The sequence below is a fragment of the Aquarana catesbeiana genome, linkage group LG12 (assembly GCF_042186555.1).
Source record: "Aquarana catesbeiana isolate 2022-GZ linkage group LG12, ASM4218655v1, whole genome shotgun sequence".
NCBI classification, from domain to species: Eukaryota; Metazoa; Chordata; class Amphibia; order Anura; family Ranidae; genus Aquarana; species Aquarana catesbeiana.
In genome coordinates this window covers 198,842,173-198,864,120 of record NC_133335.1, presented here as the reverse complement: position 1 = coordinate 198,864,120, position 21,948 = coordinate 198,842,173, and the positions used below count along the sequence as shown (strand labels likewise).

The 21,948-nt window shown below is 43.7% G+C and overlaps 1 protein-coding gene across 2 annotated transcripts in view; it reads left to right on the top strand.

Annotated features, from left to right (window-relative positions):
* DHX35 (DEAH-box helicase 35) overlaps nt 1-20,498 on the top strand; it is a 112,837-nt gene extending 92,339 nt beyond the window's left edge. Inside the window, exons 18-22 of one of the 2 annotated variants that reach the window (XM_073606393.1) lie at nt 2,022-2,151; nt 13,185-13,266; nt 17,034-17,105; nt 18,038-18,149; nt 19,773-20,498. In XM_073606393.1, the coding sequence (XP_073462494.1) occupies nt 2,022-2,151; nt 13,185-13,266; nt 17,034-17,105; nt 18,038-18,149; nt 19,773-19,817 (441 nt within the window). In that variant the 3' untranslated portion in view covers nt 19,818-20,498. Of the gene's footprint in view, nt 1-2,021; nt 2,152-13,184; nt 13,267-17,033; nt 17,106-18,037; nt 18,150-19,772 lie in introns of those variants that run through there. The other variant, XR_012236764.1, reaches the window with a different exon arrangement.
* Nucleotides 20,499-21,948: the final 1,450 nt, after the last annotated feature.

The window sequence follows — 21,948 nt, the reverse complement described above, 5'->3', positions numbered from 1 at the left end:
GGTGAACTTATCATTTAAATAGTGCATTAATGGTGGTTATCATGGATTTTATTTAACCATCAGTCATCTATATCTTTATAAACCTTTTTCCGTGCAACTGGTTAATGTACAGTATCTCACAAAAGTGAGTACACCCCTAAGTGAAAATGTCCAAATTGGGCCCAAAGTGTCAATATTTTGTGTGGCCACCATTATTTTCCAGCACTGTCTTAACCCTCTTGGGCATGGAGTTCACCAGAGCGTCACAGGTTGCCACTGGAGTTCTCTTCCACTCCTCCATGAGGAAATCATCACAGAGCTGGTGGATGTTAGAGATCTTGCACTCCTCCACCTTCCGATTGAGGATGCCCCACAGATGCTCAATAGGGTTTAGTATTGGAGACATGCTTGGCCAGTCCATCACCTTTACCCTCAGCTTCTTTAGCAAGGCAGTGGTTGTCTTGGAGGTGTGTTTGGGGTCGTTATGTTGGAATATAGCCCTGTGGCCCAGCTTTTGAAAGGAGGGGATCATGCTCTGCTTCAGTATGTCACAGTACATGTTGGCATTCATGGTTCCCTCAATGAACTGTAGCTCCCTAGTGCCGGCAGCCCCAGACCATGACACTCCCACCACCATGCTTGACTGTAGACACACTTATCTTTGCACTCCTCACCTAGTTGCCGCCACACACGCTTGACACCATCTAAACCAAATACGTTTATCTTCGTCTCATCAGACCACAGGACAGGTGGAAGGTTCCAGTAATCCATGTCCTTGGTCTTCTTGCCTTCAGCAAACTACGGGGTTTTTCTTGTGTGTCATCTTTTAGAAAAGGCTTCCTTCTGGGACGACGGCCATGCAGACCGATGCAGTGTGCGGCGTATGGTCTGATGACTGACAGGCTGACCCCCACCCCTTCAACCTCTACAGCAATGCTGGCAGCACTCATATGTCTATTTCCCAAAGACAACCTCTGGATATGACGCTGAGCACGTGCACTCAACTTCTTTCATCGACCATGATGAGGCCTGTTCTGAGTGGAACCTGTCCTGTTAAACAGCTGTATGGTCTTGGCCACTGAGCTGCAGTTCAGTTTCAGGATCTTCTTATAACCTAGGCCATCTTTATGTAGAGCAACAATTCTTTTTTCAGATCCTCAGAGAGTCCTTTGCCATGAGATACCTTTGAACTTCCAGTGACCAGTATGAGAGAGTGAGAGCGATGACACTAAATTTAACACACCTGCTCCCCATTCACACCTGAAACCTTGTAACACTAACGGGTCACATGACACCGGGGAGGGAAAATGAAAATGGCTAATTGGGCCCAATTTGGACATTTTCACTTAGGGGTGTACTCACTTTTGTTGCCAGCGATTTAGACATTAATGGCTGTGTGCTGAATTAATTTGAGGGGACAGCAAATTTACACTGTTAGACCCCTTTCACACTGAGGCGTTTTTCAGGCGCTTTTGGGCTAAAAATAGCGCCTGAAAAACGGCTCCCCTGCAGTTTCAGTGTGAAAGCCGGAGGGCTTTCACACTGAGCGATGTGCTGACAGGGCGTTAAATAAAAAAAAACTCCTGCAAGCAGCATCTTTGGAGCGGTGTATACACTGCTCCTAAACTGCTCCTGCCCATTGAAATGAATGACCAGCACTGCCGAACCGCCAGCAATGATGCAGTGGCGCTTTGCGGGTCATTCTAACCCTTTTTTGGCCGCTAGCGGGGGTTAAAAGCGCCCCACTAGCGGCCAGAAAACTCCCCGCAAAAACAACGCCCCAGTGTGAAAGCAGCCTTATACAAGCTGTACACTCACTACTTTACATTGTAGCAAAGTGTCATTTCTTCAGTGTTGTCACATGAAAAGATATAATAAAATATTTACAAAAATGTGAGGGGTGTGTATATTCAAAGGCAGTAAGAGGGCCACCCTGAAAATTGTGTTCACAGAAAGGGAGCCTTTATAGTGTGGGTATTTTCCCATTAATATGTATTTCTTTATTCTAATTTTGTGTTAATTAATGGTTTCTGCCTTTTTAGTTTAACAAGAGCTCACAGTGGTGTCAGCAGCACTTCCTGAACTACAAGGGGCTTCTGAGAGCAGTCACAGTGCGGGAACAGCTGAAGAAAATGCTCAGCAAGTTCAGAGTACCTAAAACTTCCAGTGAAGGTGAGACAGACAGGGGCCTGTGAGCTCCACCACTGGTGATAGTTGTACAAAAAATACATTCTTAGCACCTTCTGACCTTAACCTGGCTCTTAGATGCAAAAGCTTTACCATCACACTAACCTAAGCCCTAAAACTTAATCTAAACCCTAAATTAAAGCTGAAGTTTAAACTGATTCTAAAGGTAATAAATTACATTTATGTTTTCCGGTTTATTACTGCAATAATTCCTAATACCAAATTAACTCCTTGTAACCCAAAATTATTTACACAATTGCAAAAGTATTTGGAACTTTAACCAGTTCCCTGTCATTTTGCTATAGACCAGGTGGGAACTGATTAAAGTTACTCCCGGATCGCGCCTCGCGCAGGACCGCACTGCGGGGCAATCTGTCACCGGCTGTGTCCATCGAAGACAGTCGATGACTGATCAGTGTACTGGCCTGCTGCCCAGTACCATGTGATCGCTGTGAACAATTACAGCAGATCACATGATAATTGTAACGCATGGATGGCTTCCTTTCATGCCAGATAAAAGTGACCTCTTTAATTAAAAAGCAGGTCAAGTAACGCTTTTAGCAAGATGAACTTGCTGTAATGAAGGAGACTGTTGAGGCAAAAATCCCTCCTCCGCAAGACCAGGGATGGGTTATGTGAGAAAAGATAAAAAGGAAAGCGTTTCCTGATGACCTAACAATACGGAACATACGTCAAGACGCTTCTTGGTCATGCTACTTCCGGTCACCTTGGTTGATCATGCTGGATGGTGGAGGAGGGATTTTTGCCTCAACAGTCTCCTTCATTGCAGCAAGTTTATCTTGCTAAAAGCGTTACTTGACCTGCTTTTTAATTAAAGAGGTCACTTCTATCTGTTAAGCAGACCCCACATATGGAGCACATTGGGTGTATTAATTCCAGTTGGTGATGGACTGTTCACTAATGATGCCACTTAGATAATCAGCACAGAAGAGTCATATTCGCTAGGACTTTTTTGCTATCAACCTTTTATTAATTTCTCACTATTTTGTTCACAATTATTATGTATATGGATTGTATCTATTTTACTATGGCACATTGCACTTTAATATGAATATAGATGTATTGCTTTTTAGGAATACGTACACCATTGCACATTACGTTGAACCCTATGAGCGCCCCCTTGCATCTCACTTGCAATGAAATTTACTGCTGTAAGCAATCCTAATGTTTAAAAAAAAAAAATATATATCCTGATCACTATGGTAACATTGTATTGCTATATTCAGTGTGTTTAAAAAACAAAAGAAAATAATGTAATTAAAAAAGAAGTTATTAAAAATTTCAGTTTTTTTTTTTTTTTCTTCTTTTCATATGGTCACCATTCAGTCTCCCAGATATATGATGACGCTGTATTGCATTGGTGACAGTATGTGTGTAAAATAAAAAATACAACTTCAAAAAACTCACCATGCCTCCTAATACATACCTTGGACTGTACTTTCCAAAAAGGGGTCATTTGGGGGATTTCTGTACTGTCCTGACATTTTTGGGACTCAAGACATGAGCTAGGCAGTCAGTACATCAGAATTAATGAATTTACAGATATACAGTGGGGACGGAAAGTATTCAGACCCCCTTAAATTTTTCACTCTTTGTTATATTGCAGCCATTTGCTAAAATAATTTAAGTTATTTTTTTTTCCTCATTAATGTACACACAGCACCCCATATTGACAGAAAAACACAGAATTTTTGACATTTTTGCAGATTTATTAAAAAAGAAAAACTGAAATATCTCATGGTCCTAAGTATTCAGACCCTTTGCTGTGACACTCATATATTTAACTCAGGTGCTGTCCATTTCTTCTGATCATCCTTGAGATGGTTCTACACCTTCATTTGAGTCCAGCTGTGTTTGGTTATACTGATTGGACTTGATTAGGAAAGCCACACACCTGTCTATATAAGACCTTACAGCTCACAGTGCATGTCAGAGCAAATTAGAATCGTGAGGTCAAAGGAACTGCCTGAAGAGCTCAGAGACAGAATTGTGGCAAGGCACAGATCTGGCCAAGGTTACAAAAAAAATTTCTGCTGTACTTAAGGTTCCTAAGAGCACAGTGGCCTCCATGATCCTTAAATGGAAGACATTTGGGATGACCAGAACCCTTTCTAGAGCTGGCCGTCTGGCCAAACTGAGCTATCGGGGGAGAAGAGCCTTGGTGAGAGAGGTAAAGAAGAACCCAAAGATCACTGTGGCTGAGCTCCAGAGATGCAGTTGGGAGATGGGAGAAAGTTGTAGAAGGTCAACCATCACTGCAACCCTCCACCAGTCGGGGCTTTATGGCAGAATGGCCTGACGGAAGCCTCCCCTCAGTGCAAGACACATGAAAGCCTGCATGGAGTTTGCTAAAAAACACCTGAAGAACTCCAAGATGGTGAGAAATAAGATTCTCTGGTCTGATGAGACCAAGACAGAACTTTTTGGCCTTAATTCTAAGCAGTATGTGTGGAGAAAACCAGGCACTGCTCATCACCTGTCCAATACAGTCTCAACAGTGAAGCATGGTGGTGGCAGCATCATGCTGTGGGGGTGTTTTTCAGCTACAGGGACAGGACGACTGGTTGCAATCGAGGGAAAGATGAATGCGGCCAAGTACAGGGATATCCTGGATGAAAACCTTCTCCAGAGTGCTCAGGACCTCAGACTGCTCAGAAGGTTTACCTTCCCACAAGACAATGACCCTAAGCACACAGGTAAAATAACAAAGGAGTGGCTTCACAACAACTCCGTGACTGTTCTTAAATGGCCCAGCCAGAGCTCTGACTTAAACCCAATTGAGCATCTCTGGAGAGACCTAAAAATGGCTGTCCACCAATGTTTACCATCCAACCTGACAGAACTGGAGAGGATCTGCAAGGAGGAATGGCAGAGGATCCCCAAATCCAGGTGTGAAAAACTTGTTGCATCTTTTCCAAAAAGACTCATGGCTGTATTAGATCAAAAGGGTGCTTCTACTAAATACTGAGCAAAGGGTCTGAATATTTAGGACCATGTGATATTTCAGTTTTTCTTTTTTAATAAATCTGCAAAAATGTCAACAATTCTGTGCTTTTCTATCAATATGGGGTGCTGTGTGTACATTAATGAGGAAAAAAATGAACTTAAATGGTTCTAGCAAATGGCTGCAATATAACAGAGTGAAAAATTTAAGGGGGTCTGAATACTTTCCATCCCCACTGTATACCATAGTTTGTGGACTGTATAACTTTCCTAAATGACTAAATAATATACACTGATTTGGGTTATTCTCGCAAAAGAAATGTAGCAGAATACATTTTGGCCTTCATTTATGAGGAACAATTATTTATTTGCAAAATTTTATAACAGAAACTAAGAAAACGCATTTTTCTTTTCTCGGACATCACGGGACACAGAGCCACAGTAATTACTGATGGGTTATAGGGTATCACTAGGTATTGGACACTGGTCACACCCTAATCAGGAAGTTCAACCCCCTATATAACCCCTCCCCTTCCAGGGATACCTCAGTTTTTACACCAGTGTCTTAGGTGTTGGACGTGTAAAGATGTCCTGTGCTGAAGCTCCAAAAGGAATATTCTAAGATCCTATACTGGGGCAAGCCAGGCGACCGGATCCATTCAAAGTGTCTTTTCATGGCCGAATTGGATGGTACCCGGGCCTCGTGTCTGAAGAAACGAGGTTTTACCTGTAACGCTTCTCTTTTTAGAGAGCTGGACCCGCGGATCAGAAAATGGCTTTAAACTTCCTAATTTCTGGCGAGGTGCTTTACAGGCCCAGAACTGAAGGATCCCCCTACTGATGGGGGCCCCAGTCTCTGACGGTTTTTCCACAAACGGAGCCCACCGTGAGAGGCGAAGGCTGGGTCTGTGTAAACTGAACCCTGCGGCCTGGATAAGGTAAGAGGAGATTCCACAGAATTTTAATTCTAGTGGCTTTTCTCCTTTAAGGTGAATGCATGCTGTGCCTATTGTGACCACCGGGGGCTGCCAAGAGCTCATGCTTGATCTGTCTCAGCGTCCGCTGCATTAGCTCTTCCTCCAGCTCCAAAGGTAGATGGTGGGGGGTTTTCTCTGCTGGGATGGTCCCCCCAGGCTAGGGAAAGGCTCAGGTATGCTGTAAGGCGGGTGAGACCGCACTGTCACAGCCGCCGCCGCCGCCGCCACCGAAGCCGCATTGCGATGCAGGGCCCATCACTGCCGGCCCCCTCCTTATTCCCCCAACCCCAGCCTCCCTTCAGGCTTGTCAGAAAGGGTCGGCTCGCGCGGGAAGCGCTCGTTTTTCAAAAACGAGGGGGGGGAAGGGGGGGCGGGGCGTCAGCACAGCGTCAGCGTGCCCAGACGCCCACAGTGCCAGAAAGCATGGCCATTTAAAGCACACTGTACAGGTGCTCTGAGCTTTGGAGAGACACAGAGCTGACAGTCGCATGTAAGGTGGGACACAGGCATTCCCCTAGGCTGCATTTACTAAAGAACACCGGACTGGGCATTTGGTAGCAAGGCTTTTAGCCAGACTACATCGCTCAGCAGTCAGTGTTCGCTTTTGATACCTCACACCTTGTTGCTTTGCACTATGGGTAGAAGAGGTTCAAGCACCCCAAGAACCAGAGGCACTAGGGGGTCTCGTTCAGGTTCTGAGGACCCCCTGTCTGCTACACCATCCCCTCCTGAGGGACCCGGGGCAGCTGGACAGGGAGAGCCATTGGGGTTAGGGGCTACATCTGCTGCCGGCACTTCAGCCCCTGTGTATATTACACAAGAAGTTTTTTCCTCAACCATTTCTGGATTAGAGAAAAAGCTAATGGCCGCGATTACATCTTCACGCAGTGAAAGAAAACGCACAAGGCCTTCCTCTGCTTCCCAAGACCCTCAGTCAGAGGAGCTCTGGGATAAAGGAGATGAATCCCTTTCAGAGGATCGGGATGGGACAGATGATTCCTCTTCGGAGGATTCAGGTGGAGAGCGACCCTCTGCGACTTCCCAAGAGGAGAAAGTCTTAGTGCAGATCCTCACTGGTTTGGTCCGCTCCACATTTAAGTTGTCCCTACCTGAAACTACTACAGAAACCTCTTCTGCTTTGGGGTCACTGAAACCTTTCCAAGCAGCACATGCTTTTCCTGTTCATAATTTACTTGAAAAGCTGCTTTATTCTGAGTGGGATCACCCAGATAAGCGATTTCTTCCGCCGAAAAAGTTTTCTACACTTTATCCTATGGAAGAAAAGTTTATTAAGAGGTGGGGAATACCGGCCATTGATGCGGCCATTTCCTCTGTAAATAGTAATCTGACTTGTCCTGTAGACAACGCTCAGATGCTCAAAGATCCTGTGGATAAAAAGATGGACTTCTTATTGAAAGATGTGTTCTCTTTAGCAGGATCAGTGGCTCAACCTGCAGTAGCAGCGATTGGAGTCTGTCAATACTTAAGAGACCATGTTAAACAGGTCATCAAAGTATTACCTGAACAGCAGGCCCAGGGGTTTGCTAACCTTCCTGCGGCTTTATGTTATGCTGTTGATGCCATTAGAGATTCTATCGTGCAAACCTCTCGCCTCTTGCTTGGGTTGGTGCATATACGTAGAATCTTATGGTTGAAAAACTGGTCAGCCGAAGCACCATGTAAGAAGCTACTGGCTGGGTTTCCCTTCCGTGGTGAAAGGTTGTTTGGAGAGGACTTGGATAATTATATCAAGATGATCTCCTGTGGGAAAAGCACTCTCTTACCTGATAAGAAGAAGAGTAAGCGTCCCTCTTTTAAACGGACTCTTTCCCCAGCGCCAGGGGCATCAGCCTCCAGGCAGTCACGAGGGTCTCCTCCATATGGGGCAAGAAACAAGAGTCAACCCCAGGGACACAAGAAATCCTGGGGGAAAAGGTCTTCTAAGCAAGACACTAAGACCTCTTCATGAAGGGGCGCCCCGCTTGCTCGAGTGGGGGGAAAGACTGCTGCAGCTCTCAGGGCCCTGGCAGAAGGACTTCCAGGACAGATGGGTGATCTCCACGGTAACCTTAGGGTACAGACTGGAGTTCCAAGAATGTCCCTCTCCTCGTTTCCTCAGATCAGGTGTTCCCAGAAAGCCAGAAGAGAAGCAGTCGCTCCTTCTAGCGATAAAGCGACTTTTGTCGCAAGAGGTCATTGTGGGGGTTCCCACAAAGGATCAAGGATTGAGACTTTGTTCCAATCTTTCTATGGTCCGAAAACCAAATGGGGACGACAGACCCATTTTGGATTTGAGAGATCTGAAACGATTCCCAAGGATGCAGTCCTTTCGTTTGGAATCAATTCAGACAGTAATCTCCGTCCTGCAGGGAGGAGAATTTCTGATATCAAAAGGCATCAGAGATGCAGGCCTATATGTGCCCAGTTTTCCTGCTTAACTGAAGTGTCTGCAGGCAAAGATCACTGCTCTAAGGGAGCTGATTCTGACAGTCAGGGCCAAGAAGGGTCTTTCTGTCCGCCTTTGTATAAGGCTGCAGGGGAAGATGGTGGCTTCATTCGAAGCAGTTCCCTATGCGCAGTTCCAAGCAGAACTGTTGTAACACAGTATTCTGTTGACCTGGAACAGGAAGGTGCAGGCATTAAACTTTCCAATGCACCTATCGCATGCGATGCGTCAGAGCCTCAGTTGATGGCTCATACCCGAAAACCTACAGAAGGGGAAATCCTTCCTACCGGTTGCCTGGGATCCTCTTGCAGGCAGGACGGATGCGTTGGTGATTCCGTGGCATCGGCTCTCACCGATTTATGCATTCCCTCCCATTCTGCTACTGCCACGGCTCCTTCGCAGACTCAGGCAAGAAGGGAAGTCGGCACTTCTGGTGGCCCCCGTTTGGTCCAGAAGAACCTGATAAGCAGAAATAGCAGGGATGATGGTGGGTTCCCGGTGGACCCTACCGATACACCCAGACCTGTTAGCTCAAGGTCCGGTGTTCCAGCCTGCCTCACAAATGCTAGATTTGACGGGTGGGCTATTGAATCCCACGTTCTGAAAAATCGTGGGCTTTCAGGTCCTGTCATATCTACCTTGATCAAGGCAAGGAAGCCAGCTTCCAGAATGATTTATCATAGTGTCTGGAAAGCTTATGTATCCTGGTGTGAATCCAGGGGTTGGCATCCCAGGAAATATGTCATAGGTAGAATTCTGGATTTTCTACAATTAGGATTAGAGATGAAGCTGGCCTTGAGTACCATCAAGGGCCAGGTGTCGGCCTTATCAGTGTTGTTTCAACGGCCGCTTGCTTCGCATTCTCTGATCCGAAACTTTATACAGGGGGTGATGCGTCTTAATCCTCCGGTTAAGGCGCCCCTAAACCCCTGGGACTTGAACTTGGTTCTATCGGTGTTACAAAAACAACCTTTTGAACCAATACGTCAGATTCCTTTGGTCTTACTGACGAGGAAACTAATTTTCCTGGTAGCTATCTCTTCTGCTAGAAGAGTATCAGAAATAGCAGCTCTTCCCTGTAAAGAGCCTTACTTGACTATACACAAGGATAGAGTGGTACTGCGCCCTCATCCTAGTTTTTTTACCGAAGGTGGTTTCAGATTTTCATCTAAACCAAGACATTGTGCTACCTTCCTTTTTTCCAGAACCTTGTTCTTCGGAAGAAAGGTCATTACATTCTTTGGATGTAGTAAGAGCAGTCAAGACCTATCTGGAGGCAACTGCTCAGATTCGCAAGACGGATGTCTTGTTCGTGCTGCCGGAGGGTCCCAATAGAGGACAGGCAGCGTCAAAAGCGACCATTTCTAAATGAATTCGACAGTTGATTATTCAAGCTTACGGTTTGAAACAGAAGGTTCCCCCGTTTCAGATCAAGGCACATTCCACAAGGGCTATTGGTGCTTCTTGGGCAGTGCATCACCGGGCCTCTATGGCTCAGATCTGCAAGGCCGCAACCTGGTCTTCAGTTCATACATTCACCAGATTCTATCAGGTGGATGTGAGAAGGCATGAGGATATCGCCTTTGGGCGTAGTGTGCTGCAGACAGCGGTACAAGGTCCTCAGGTCTGATAGCACCCTACTTGGTTGTGATTCCCCCCCCTCAGTTGGCATTGCTTTGGGACATCCCATCAGTAATTACTGTGGCTCTGTGTCCCGTGATGTCCGAGAAAAGAAAATAGGATTTTTTATTACAGCTTACCTGTAAAATCCTTTTCTTTCGAAGGACATCACGGGACACAGAGGTCCCGCCCCTCTTCTAATACACCTATACTGCTTTGCTACAAAACTGAGGTATCCCTGGAAGGGGAGGGGTTATATAGGGGGTTGAACTTCCTGATTAGGGTGTGACCAGTGTCCAATACCTAGTGATACCCTATAACCCATCAGTAATTACTGTGGCTCTGTGTCCCGTGATGTCCGTCGAAAGAAAAGGATTTTACAGGTAAGCTGTAATAAAAAATCCTATTTTTTCCCCCAAAACTTCTGGTCTTTTTTTTGTTAAATTATACAATAAAAAACCCAGTGGTGATTAAATACCACCAAAAGAAAGCTCTAGTTGTGTGAACAAAATGATAAAAATGTAGTTTGGATACAGTGTGGCATGACCACGCAATTGTCATTCAAATTGCAACAGCCTTAAAGGTTGAAAATTGGTCTGGGCAGGAAGGTGGTAAAAGTGCCCAGTATTGAAGTAGTTAAACAAGGCATTAGATAAGGCATTGCCTAGGAAGCTGACACCAGAAATCACTGCTTCAGATAGGTTGAGGATGGAGGAGTTGTTTCAAGAATACTAGTCATGAGAGAAATGTTAATGGGTACATAAGTGTGGCGCTAAATAATCATGTACATTAGTGGACAAGGCCTGACAGAATGGAAATCCGTGAGGAAAATAGTCCAATAAAGTGTATTAATGAAACACCAAAACAACTTGTGTGTTAGACTAGTGAAAATAATACATAAATACGTGGGTTAATCAGAAGGGACCAACCAACATTAAAAGCAGTACTGGTACGAACCCCTGACTATACCCAATGTGAAAAAGGGATCAAGAGGTACTCTCTCACTAATCCTCATTCAAAAAGTGATGAATTTGAAAACCTTAAAAGTGATGTGGTGACACATATGCAAATTATAAATAGTGAAATACCATAACAGCCAATGTAGCTGTCATAAAAACGTCCAGTCAATAGTTAAATAAGAAAACTTCAGTGACCAACATTCAGAAATAAAGAGTCAAAAGTCTGTAGTTGTCAAGATGATTGGTAGAAGACCTTCAGTCCAGGGATGGCATCCACAGGACAAGGGGCTCAGCATATATCAAGATGGAATAGGTAAAACATACTCTTACCGGAAATGGTGGACCCCTCGGCCAGCGGCCTAGGGGTCTAACAGGCTTAAGGATATGGGAGAAGACTTCCACGACAGTTGGAGGGGTTGGAGGGGACCCTCGACACTCACCAACCGACCTCTCAAGTAGTGATGACTCCCGGTCTGCAAGGGTTCAATCGGAGGATGGGGACTTCAACTGGGGTACCGTAGGACGAAACGCGTCGGGTGGTTATGCCTGTCTTGCCACTTTTATCTTATAGCGCTTTTTATTGTCTATACCTGACTGTGAGTGTCCGGGTTAAGGCGTGTTGTTTAACCTTCGTTTTACTAATAAATGCTTCTGAGTAAGCGGATTTACACTATGGGGTGGTTTTCTTCTTTTAAAACCCCATTTTGAGGACCCATACCTGGCCTTTTGAAGCGGCTTGTTTGTGAACATCCTCCGATTGAACCCTTGCAGACCGGGAGTCATCACTACTTGAGAGGTCGGTTGGTGAGTGTCGAGGGTCCCCTCCAACCCCTCCAACTGTCGTGGAAGTCTTCTCCCATATCCTTAAGCCTGTTAGACCCCTAGGCCGCTGGCCGAGGGGTCCACCATTTCCGGTAAGAGTATGTTTTACCTATTCCATCTTGATATATGCTGAGCCCCTTGTCCTGTGGATGCCATCCCTGGACTGAAGGTCTTCTACCAATCATCTTGACAACTACAGACTTTTGACTCTTTATTTCTGAATGTTGGTCACTGAAGTTTTCTTATTTAACTATTGACTGGACGTTTTTATGACAGCTACATTGGCTGTTATGGTATTTCACTATTTATAATTTGCATATGTGTCACCACATCACTTTTAAGGTTTTCAAATTCATCACTTTTTGAATGAGGATTAGTGAGAGAGTACCTCTTGATCCCTTTTTCACATTGGGTATAGTCAGGGGTTCGTACCAGTACTGCTTTTAATGTTGGTTGGTCCCTTCTGATTAACCCACGTATTTATGTATTATTTTCACTAGTCTAACACACAAGTTGTTTTGGTGTTTCATTAATACACTTTATTGGACTATTTTCCTCACGGATTTCCATTCTGTCAGGCCTTGTCCACTAATGTACATGATTATTTAGCGCCACACTTATGTACCCATTATCTCTTCACAATTAGTCTGATTGTTGTGTTGGCAGCTTCCTCTCGTTTTAGTTGGCGCATTATTATTTATTTATTTGAGAGAAATGTTGTCATTGCATTCCCTTTACCAGTCACTGACCTAAAACAACAAATTCCATCTTCATTTTTTGAAGTGTCAGGTATTGTGTTAAAGCTAAAGGACCAACTTGACATCTAGTTGTGTCATGGCATTTTTAAAAACTGATCAGCAGAGGCAACATATGTTTTACCTATAGGTTTCTTTTTAGATCCCATACATACAGTTGTCAAGTTAGGCACCTACTGCCTGCACAATACTCCTGCCAGGTTTATCCTTAAACGCGAATGTAGAGGAATGTTGCAGCTTTTTGCCTTAATCTTAGTTCTCTTTCCAAAGGCTTCCTGCTCAGAGAGCACCAACAATGTTATTTAAAAGATGAGAGCCCATTGCACAGTGCATATGCTGCCCATGGTTACCTGTCAGTAGTTATGCCCAATGAGAACAGTTGAGAGATTCCTGTCGTTAATTTTTTTTTTTTTTTAACTAAAAAAAGGTCTTACACAACTGGATAATTCTCATTAAATTTCCACTTTCTATTTAGGTGATCCGGATCCCATATTAAGATGTATAGTGTCTGGATTCTTTGCCAATGCTGCCAAGCTTCATTCCACAGGTGCCTACAGGTAACTGAATACATTCAATAAAATACACAAGCTCCACTTATGTTTATCCGATTGAATATAATGTGCAGTCCATTTAAAGTATATTCTACTCGTTTAAAGTGGAAGTAAACCCTTCTATCCTTTTCAGCCAAGGAAGCTGCCATCTTGGCCTCTGTTTGATCTTCAACTGCCATGAAGCTGCACATGTGATCAGTTATGATACTAGTCATTGGGTGGTTTGACAGTATGTTTGCGAGCACAACCAATGTGAAAGTTACTTTCCCGTCACATGCTGGGAATGCAACTGTCTTTTGAAACGGTTAAATTGATGGGTTTACTTGCACTTTTTTTTTTTCTCCTGGTCTTCTTTGCTATGTTTGACAGTCTAGATTGGCCAGGATGACTTGATGTCTGTGCATGTGTTCCAGCACAAAATCACACCGACGCTGTACACTGAAAATTTCTGAGAGGCCAGGAAGAAACATTTTATATCATACTGGGGTTGGTTTACTAAAACTGGGGAATGCAAAAACCATTCAGCTTCCTTTTTTTTTTGTTGTCAAAACTTAATTGAACAAGCTGAAGTTAGAAGCTGATTGTATGCACTGCTGGTTGCACCTCCGGAGGATTTTCAGTTATACTGCGTACACACAGCCGGACTTTCCGGCAGAAAAGGTCAGACGAAATCATTCTGTCGGACATTCCGATCGTGTGTGGGCTTCATCTGACTTTTTCTTTCTAAAATTCTGACTGACCTAAAAATAGAACATGTTTCAAATCTTTCCGACAAAATCAGTTCCTATCGGGAAAACCGCTCGTCTGTATGCTATTCCGACGGACCAAAAACGACGCAAGGGCAGCTATTGGCTACTGAACTTCCTTTTTTTAGTCCCGTCGTACGTCATCGCGTTCTAAACGATCGGACTTTGGTGCGATAATGTGTAGGCAAGTCCGTTTCAGCAGAACTCCACCGGAAAGACCGTCGGAGTCTATTCTGACGGAATGTCCGGTCGTGTGTACGCGGCATTACCCTTCTTTAGGGGGTGGAATAAGGACCTGGATCGATCCTTTACGGAGGAGCAACGTACCAACATAATATTTAATACATTTGAGTCTTCGATTTGCATAAGAATGCAGGAGACAAATTTTAAGATCCTGTCTCAGTGGTACAGCACTCCGGTTTTCTTACATAGATGCTACCCGGATGTATCAGATAGCTATTGCCGTTACGGGGATAAAGATGGAACGTTAGTGCCCTAGAATAGAGGGCTTCTGGAAAGAAGTTCGGAGAATTGCTCAAAAATTAAGCGACCAGGAGATTCCTGAAGATCCAGCCTTTTTCCTTCTACAGGATACTTAAAATCCCGGTCAAATTATATAAGAAATCCATCTTATGCCACCTTCTGAATGCAGCTAAATCATGTATTCCACTTACCTGGAAACAGACACAACCACCATCAGTAGGAATGTGGCTTAAAAGGGTAGAACAATTGAACCTCATGGAAGATTTGGTTTGGACATCCTGGCAGAAGTGAGGGATATATCTGAAAACATGGTCTCTATGGAATCTTTTTATTAATACAGAGGAGGGAAGAATCCTTATAGACTATAACAACTGAAAATAAAGATATTATTAGTAGACCCTTGGAATTGGAATTGGCTAAGCAGGAGAGGGATTTGGGAGGAGGGAGAAATGGGAGGTTGGGAGGGGGTTCCCTTCCCTTTTTTTTTTTTTTTTTTTTGCTTGTTTGTTTTTGTTTTTTGTGTTTGTTTTCTTTTTTTTTTCTTATAAAATGTATTGAAAATGATACTATGTCATATAGGATGTTTGTAAAGTATATTCCTTGCCTGCTTCCAAATAAATAAAAGATTAAATATGAAAGAAGCTGATTGGCTGCCATGCACAGCTGCACCAGATTTTGCAATCACCTGTTTTAGTAAATTAACCCTAAAGAATCTCTTTTTATATATTAAAAAAAAAAAAATAAAGTATCTGCTGAAATTTTTTTTTAGCCATATTTTAACCTGTTCCCGTCCACGCTATAGTCGAATGACGGCTACAGCGCGGACCTACATTGCCAGTAGTCAATAGACGGCCTCCCCTTTGCATGCTCCCTGCAGGGCGCGCGCTGTGATCATCGAGTCAGTGAGACTCGGGTGATCACAGATCGGAGTAAGGGGCCAATTCCGGCCCCTTAAAGCGGAGTTCCACACAAAAATGGAACTTCCGCTTTTCGGAACCCTCCCCCCCTCCGGTGTCACATTTGGCACCTTTCAGGGGGGAGGGGGATGCAGATACCTGTCTAAGACAGGTATTTGCACCCACTTCCGGCATAGACTCCCATGGGAGTCTACGCCTCTTCCCGTCCCCACCGTGTGCTGTCTCCTGGGAACACACCGCTCCCAGGAGAGAGCGGGGACCATTTGGGACGCGCAGCGCGACTCACGCATGCGCAGTAGGGTACTGGGAAGTGAAGCCGCAACGCTTCACTTCCTGATTCCCTCACCTAGGATGGCGGCGGCAGCTGCCGAGAACCGAGCGGGTTCTCGGCGTCCCCTGCCGACATCGCTGGACCCTGGGACAGGTAAGTGGCCATGTATTAAAAGTCAGCAGCTGCAGTATTTGTAGCTGCTGGCTTTTAATATTTTTTTTTTTTTGGCGGTGTGGGTGAACCCCCGCTTTAACATGTGATCAGTTGTCAACCAATGACAGCTGATCACGTGATGTGAACAGAAGATTGGTAATCGTTCACGGGCTTTTGTGTAAGGGACATCGGTCCCGAAGAGGAAGAGGCCCTTCAGTGCCACCTATCAATGCCCACCAGAGTCGCCTCTCAGTGCCCACCAATGCCGCCTCATCAGTGCTCACCAGAACAGCCTTATCAGTGCCCATCAGTGCAGCCTCATCAACATACATCAATGAAGGAGAAAAATTACCTGTTTGAACAAAATATAAAACTGTTTTGTATTTTTTTTCAAAATTTTCTGTCTTTTTTTCATTTAAAAAACAAACAAACCCTGAGGTGATGAAAAACCACCAAAAGAAAGCTCTATTTGTGGGAAAAAAATGATAAAAATCTAATTTGGGTACAGAGTAGCATGACCGTGCAATTGTCATTCAAAGAGTGACAGCGCTGAAAGCTGTAAATTGGTCTGGGCAGGAGGGGGGTTTAAATGCCCAGTAAGCAAGTGGTTAACTACTGTTACTGATGATACTGAAATCTAGACCCTACTGTGAAATTTCATATAACTTTTTAGATTTGAATTACTGAAATAAATCTTGATACAGGTGGTCCCCGGGTTACAAACAAGACAGGGACTGTAGGCTTGTTCTTAAGTTGAATCTGTTTGTAAGTTGGAACAGGTACCTTTTTTAAGTGTAACTCCAGCCAAAAAAAATCTATTGTTAAGCTTTTTGGAAAACATAGGGAAGGGTTATCACCCCTGTAACATTTGTTTTGCTGTCTGTGCCCCTGTTCAGAAGATTTCACCTCACTTTCTGTCCCAATGACAATTGGATTTTGAAAATTTTGGGTTATTAGGGAAACAAGGATTAGTGATAAAGCATCAGTGGGGAGACACCTCTTACAGGAGTAACTTTCCCTTCCTAGGGGTAGACTTCCTTTCACTTCCTGTTGTCTCCCCCCGTTTGTAAGTAGGAGTCGTTTGTAAGTCGGATGTTTGAAAGTAGGGGACCGCCTGTATACATTTGTAATTATCAGTAGAGATTACCATACATAGTGCTGTTCTCCAGATGGTCATCATATGTTGTTTGTTTTTTCCCTAAGGACAGTTCGAGATGGCCATGAGTTACATATACACCCATCTTCAGTACTATATGCAGAGAAGCCTCCAAACTGGTGAGTGGTTTGTATCATTCATTTAAGTCTACCTATGTATCATCAGGCTCATGTTTCTTCAGAAAATCCTAATACCACATAAAAGGACCAGACACCGTTGGTGAACTGTAGAGGGCTGACCCACTTACTAAGTAGACTGACTAATCAGTGTCATGTTACTGGACATAGATGGTATACATGTCTGCATTAAAAAAAAAAAAAAACTTGTATAAGTGAAATGTGCTATGCTCTCTCTATACAGCTGGATTGTAAGAATTATGATGTCTTGTAAAGAATACTTAAAGCGGGGTTCCACTCAAATTTTTAACTTAATCTTACCCCCTTCAGTTAATTGCATAGATGTTCAAATGCCGCACGAAAATTTTTTTTATCGCTGTAATTACCTTTATATTGTACTTTATTGTGGCACTTCCTGTCTCTCCTCCCATGGGAGTAGGCGTGTTTATTGCCTTTCCCCAGCGCCGCACTGTGTCCTGGGAGCTTAGTGTCAGGCTTCCCAAGATTCAGTGCGGGAACAATGATCATGCTTGTGAACAAGCTGTGAATGAACAGCATTCACCGCATCCAGGAAATCAATGCTTGTGGGCTTTACATGCCCACAAGCAAGATGGAAACGGCCAGCATCACATTTTTAAAGTTATTCTTCAGTACAAAAACAGACAGAGGTGGAAATATTACACCCAAACTGTGAGTATTATTTTGGGATTAGCAAAGTGTCTCAATGACCTAAAAAAAAATAAAGATTGGTCGCCGGACTCCCACTTTAAATACATACACTTTTTTTTAAATGTAAGGTAGTTTGGATTTTTTTAAGATGAAGTTGAAAAAAAAAAGTATTTACATTTTTTTTATATATATATACTGATGGTCTTTGCCAGGTGAGGTATCTGCATAGAGAAAGGTGATGCTCACATTTCTTCTTTCTCCTACAGGGTGCTGTTTAGTGAGGTTGTCCAAACCAACAAGTACTACATGCGGGATGTGACCGCTGTTGAATCTGCATGGCTGTTGGAGCTAGCGCCACATTTTTACCAGCAGGGAACGGTATGTCCTAGCACACACAATTTTTTTTTTACCGCTGTGTGTGATCATATCCAGTGCTATCTTAAATGAAAATATGGCTTGGCGATAAACAGAAAACCAAAAATACCACGACATTGGCCCTGCAGCCCGCACCACGACATTGGCCTGTGACATAAGTATAGCAGCAAGCACCATGACATTGATTCTCCAGGACATGACATGACATCGCTTTCCACCCATACTTAGGCATCACCCTTTAAGCCTATATATACCATGACACCAGGCTAATACCCATGGCATCAACACTCCAGCACATACCATGAATTCAGCCTTCCAGCCTATACGCCTAGTGCAGCTGGCTGGTATCATGGTGGGTGGGGAAACCAAATGTCCTTTGTACATGAAGTGAACTTATGCTTTGCCTCCCTGCTACATATACTTGCCTAACAATTAATTTGCCTTGTTCCAAGTCAATCAGGTATCTCTGAAGTTGGTATTCCCACAATGCTAAGTTATCACTGAACTTGGAAGGCATATTTCGCTTGGGAGAGACCAGAATTTCACCCCAGGAAACTCTGGAAAATGTCTGACAATATTAAATATTTCTGTCTGTGCCTTCCTGTCACAGTGAAAACTGCACCCCCATTGCTTGTAAGGGCATCACAGGAATAGGAAGTAAGGATGCACTGACATCGGTGCTAATAGCAAGCATTTGTGCGAGTATCGGTACTCTTCCAAAAGCTCCCAATACTGAAACCGTTACTTTGCAGCACGATTTGTGTCTGAATCGCATGCAGTTTCCCCCCCACTGCTCGTGTGTGTGTAGAAAGGTATTAAAGCGCCATCTGGTGGGCAGTTTAAAAAATGTTAGGACTCACAGTACATATGTAGCCACATGCAAAATGATCTACATAGGCGTCCCAGTCCACCGATGGTAGCAAATCAGGGCCACTGAAGGAGATGTAGAGGCAGTCTGCCCCCAAGCTGACATCCCTTCCGCCCTATATCCACGGGTACCCGGAACTACTCCTCCAGCCCCCTGTGCGCACCTCCAGCGGCCCTGATTTGCTATCATCGGTGGACCGAGACACCTTTATAGATTATTTTGCATGTGGCCAAACATCTAACATTTTTTTTAAACTGCCCACTAGGTGGTGCTTTAATCCCTTTCTATATACACATACACACACACAGAGGAGCAGTGGGGGAAATCTCATGCGATTCTTTGCAGTGCGATCTGTGCCAATTTTTTTTTTTTTGTATTTATGCAAATCGCACCGCAAAGTATTGGTACTTGGTATGTGCGAGTACTTGACCAAAAGTATCAGTACTCGCTGATTAAAAAGAAGTATCGGTGCAACCCTAATAGGGGGTGAAGAAGAATCTCCCCAAAGTGATCACAGACCAAAGTAAAAACCTGACAGATATCTTAACACTCCCCAACTCAATCCAAAGCTAAAAAAAAAAGGGTAAGAATTTGACTTTAAACATCACTTCAGTACAGTAGGTTGGAGAACCTTGGCTGTAATAGTTTACAGGTGTAAAATCCAGACAAAACTGTTGCGTTTAGCTGCATGCTACCAGACCTGTGAATTTAGTTGTGGTGCACTCGTATATCTCATTGACATTCTCTTTTTTGGACAGCATTTATCTCGATCTTCCAAACGGGCCAAGATGGACAATTTATGAGCCTCGCCACATTTGTATGTAAGCTGTTGGAGAGTGAATCCATCCAAAACCTCACCAACATTTCTACGTCTGACCTCAACAACCACAGAGATTCACCTGCTCCTCTCTGGTGAGGACCAAGTTTTGGAACCTCTCAATGTCCAGCGGGATGGCTTCATAGCCTGGCATTTTTGCATTCTCACATGTATGAGCCTGGGATCACGTCTGTCTGTGCCACTCCGCACAAGTCTCACTTAGGCACATCGTACATTGGTATATATGTGTATAAGAAATCCTTTTTTTATTTTTTTAAGTTGTAAATGATGGATGTGAATGAACAGAAGTGGAGAAATGGTAAGAGGATGCCATGCCTTTTTTCACCTGAGTGCTGTGTTGAGCCTTCCCAGCACCAAATAACTAGCCTTGTTACATATGTATCATGCGCATACTTGAACCCTTAACCTGATCTGTTGAAAGTGCCTCATTTCAAGCAGGTTCATATGTAGATGGCTTAAGCCCTGTTCTGCTCTGCCCGGTGCACATTGATATGACACAGAAATCAACTTTCTATTCCACATGTGACACAGAGCTGAAAAATGCTTAGAAGATTAACACAGATCTGCGTGGCTGTCCCTTATCACAACACCATTTTTGCTTGTAAATATCTGTACATGTTCATAATAAACCACAGAGTACCTCACATATGCTGTTGTCTTCCTTTCTTTTTGAGTTTGTCTGCTGTTAAAGATTTTACCCCCTTCATGACCAGGCCATTTGTTGCTATTCAGCACTGCGCTACATTAACTGGTGATTGTGCAGTCATTCAACACTGTAAGCAAACAAAATTTGTATACATTTTCCCCCCGCAAACAGAGCTTTCTTTTGGTGGTATTTGATCACCACTGGGTTTTTTATTTTTTGCATTGTATACAAAATAAAGCATACATTTTGAAAAAAAAATAATATTTATTTTTTACTTTCTGTTATGAAACATATCCAATAAAAAAAAAAATTAAAATCAAATTTCTTCATACATTAAGGCCAAAATGTATTCAGGTACATGTCTTTGGTATAAAAAATTCCAAATAAGTGCATATTGATTGGTTTGCGAGAAAGTTATAGTGTCAATCTATGATATATATATATACTGGAACTTATTTATTTTTCATACTAGTAATGTCGGTGATCAGCGACTTATAGCGGGATGGTGGGCAATCTGATACTAACTGACACTTTGTGGGAACTGGCTAACTACCACGGACATCTCCAGTGACACTAATACAGTGATCAGTGCTAATAATATACACTGGCTGGGAAGGGGTTAACATCAGGGACAATCAAAGGGTTAAATGTGCGCCTACCAATGTTTACCAAGTGTAATGTGTGCTAATTTTGCTAAACAATGTGCCAGTTTTTATTCCCCGACAAAGGGAATCCCTAACAAAAACTGGCACATCACCGCTGTCAGAAGAGAGGTTTGTGTTGCTTATATACATAAAGCTCTCTCCTGTCACTTGTTCCAAAGATCACTGCATGGTCAGCAAGTGGTTAAAGGTGTCTGATGCTGAGAGAACATTAATCTATGTTCTATTTAAGAACTAGGAGCGCACACCTTTTGTGCACTCGTAATTCTAAGACTGCAATGTAGCTGACAGTTGCCAGCCTCAGAGTAGCAATTGGATGCCAATCCATGTGGTTCCCAGTAGTCTGATTGCCATGACAGCCAATCACAGAGATGATATGAGGTTTGTTTACAGACAAAGCTGACAACTGTAACCGTCACTGTACCTACCTTTGTGTGGCGTTCTGTACAATGTTTTATATACTTGTAACTCCTCCTGACAACTCGGACCCTGCTTGTGTGGTTGGCCCACTGCATTTCCTTGATATCTGCATGTCATATTTCAGCATCCCTGCAATATGGGCTAATGCATCATAGTCAACCTCAGCATTCTAGCTGTTGTGGAACTAATTCCATAAGGCACTGCAATTAGTTACAGCCACAGGCATGACTCGCAGAGGCATGATAAAATTTGTAGTCTCACCACAGCTGGAGTGGCGACATTGCTTACCCCTGGTCCAAGGGCTTGCTCACACCAGCCCACATGCGCTATGCACCATATAGCATGTGTGTGCTGTTGTGTGATGCATT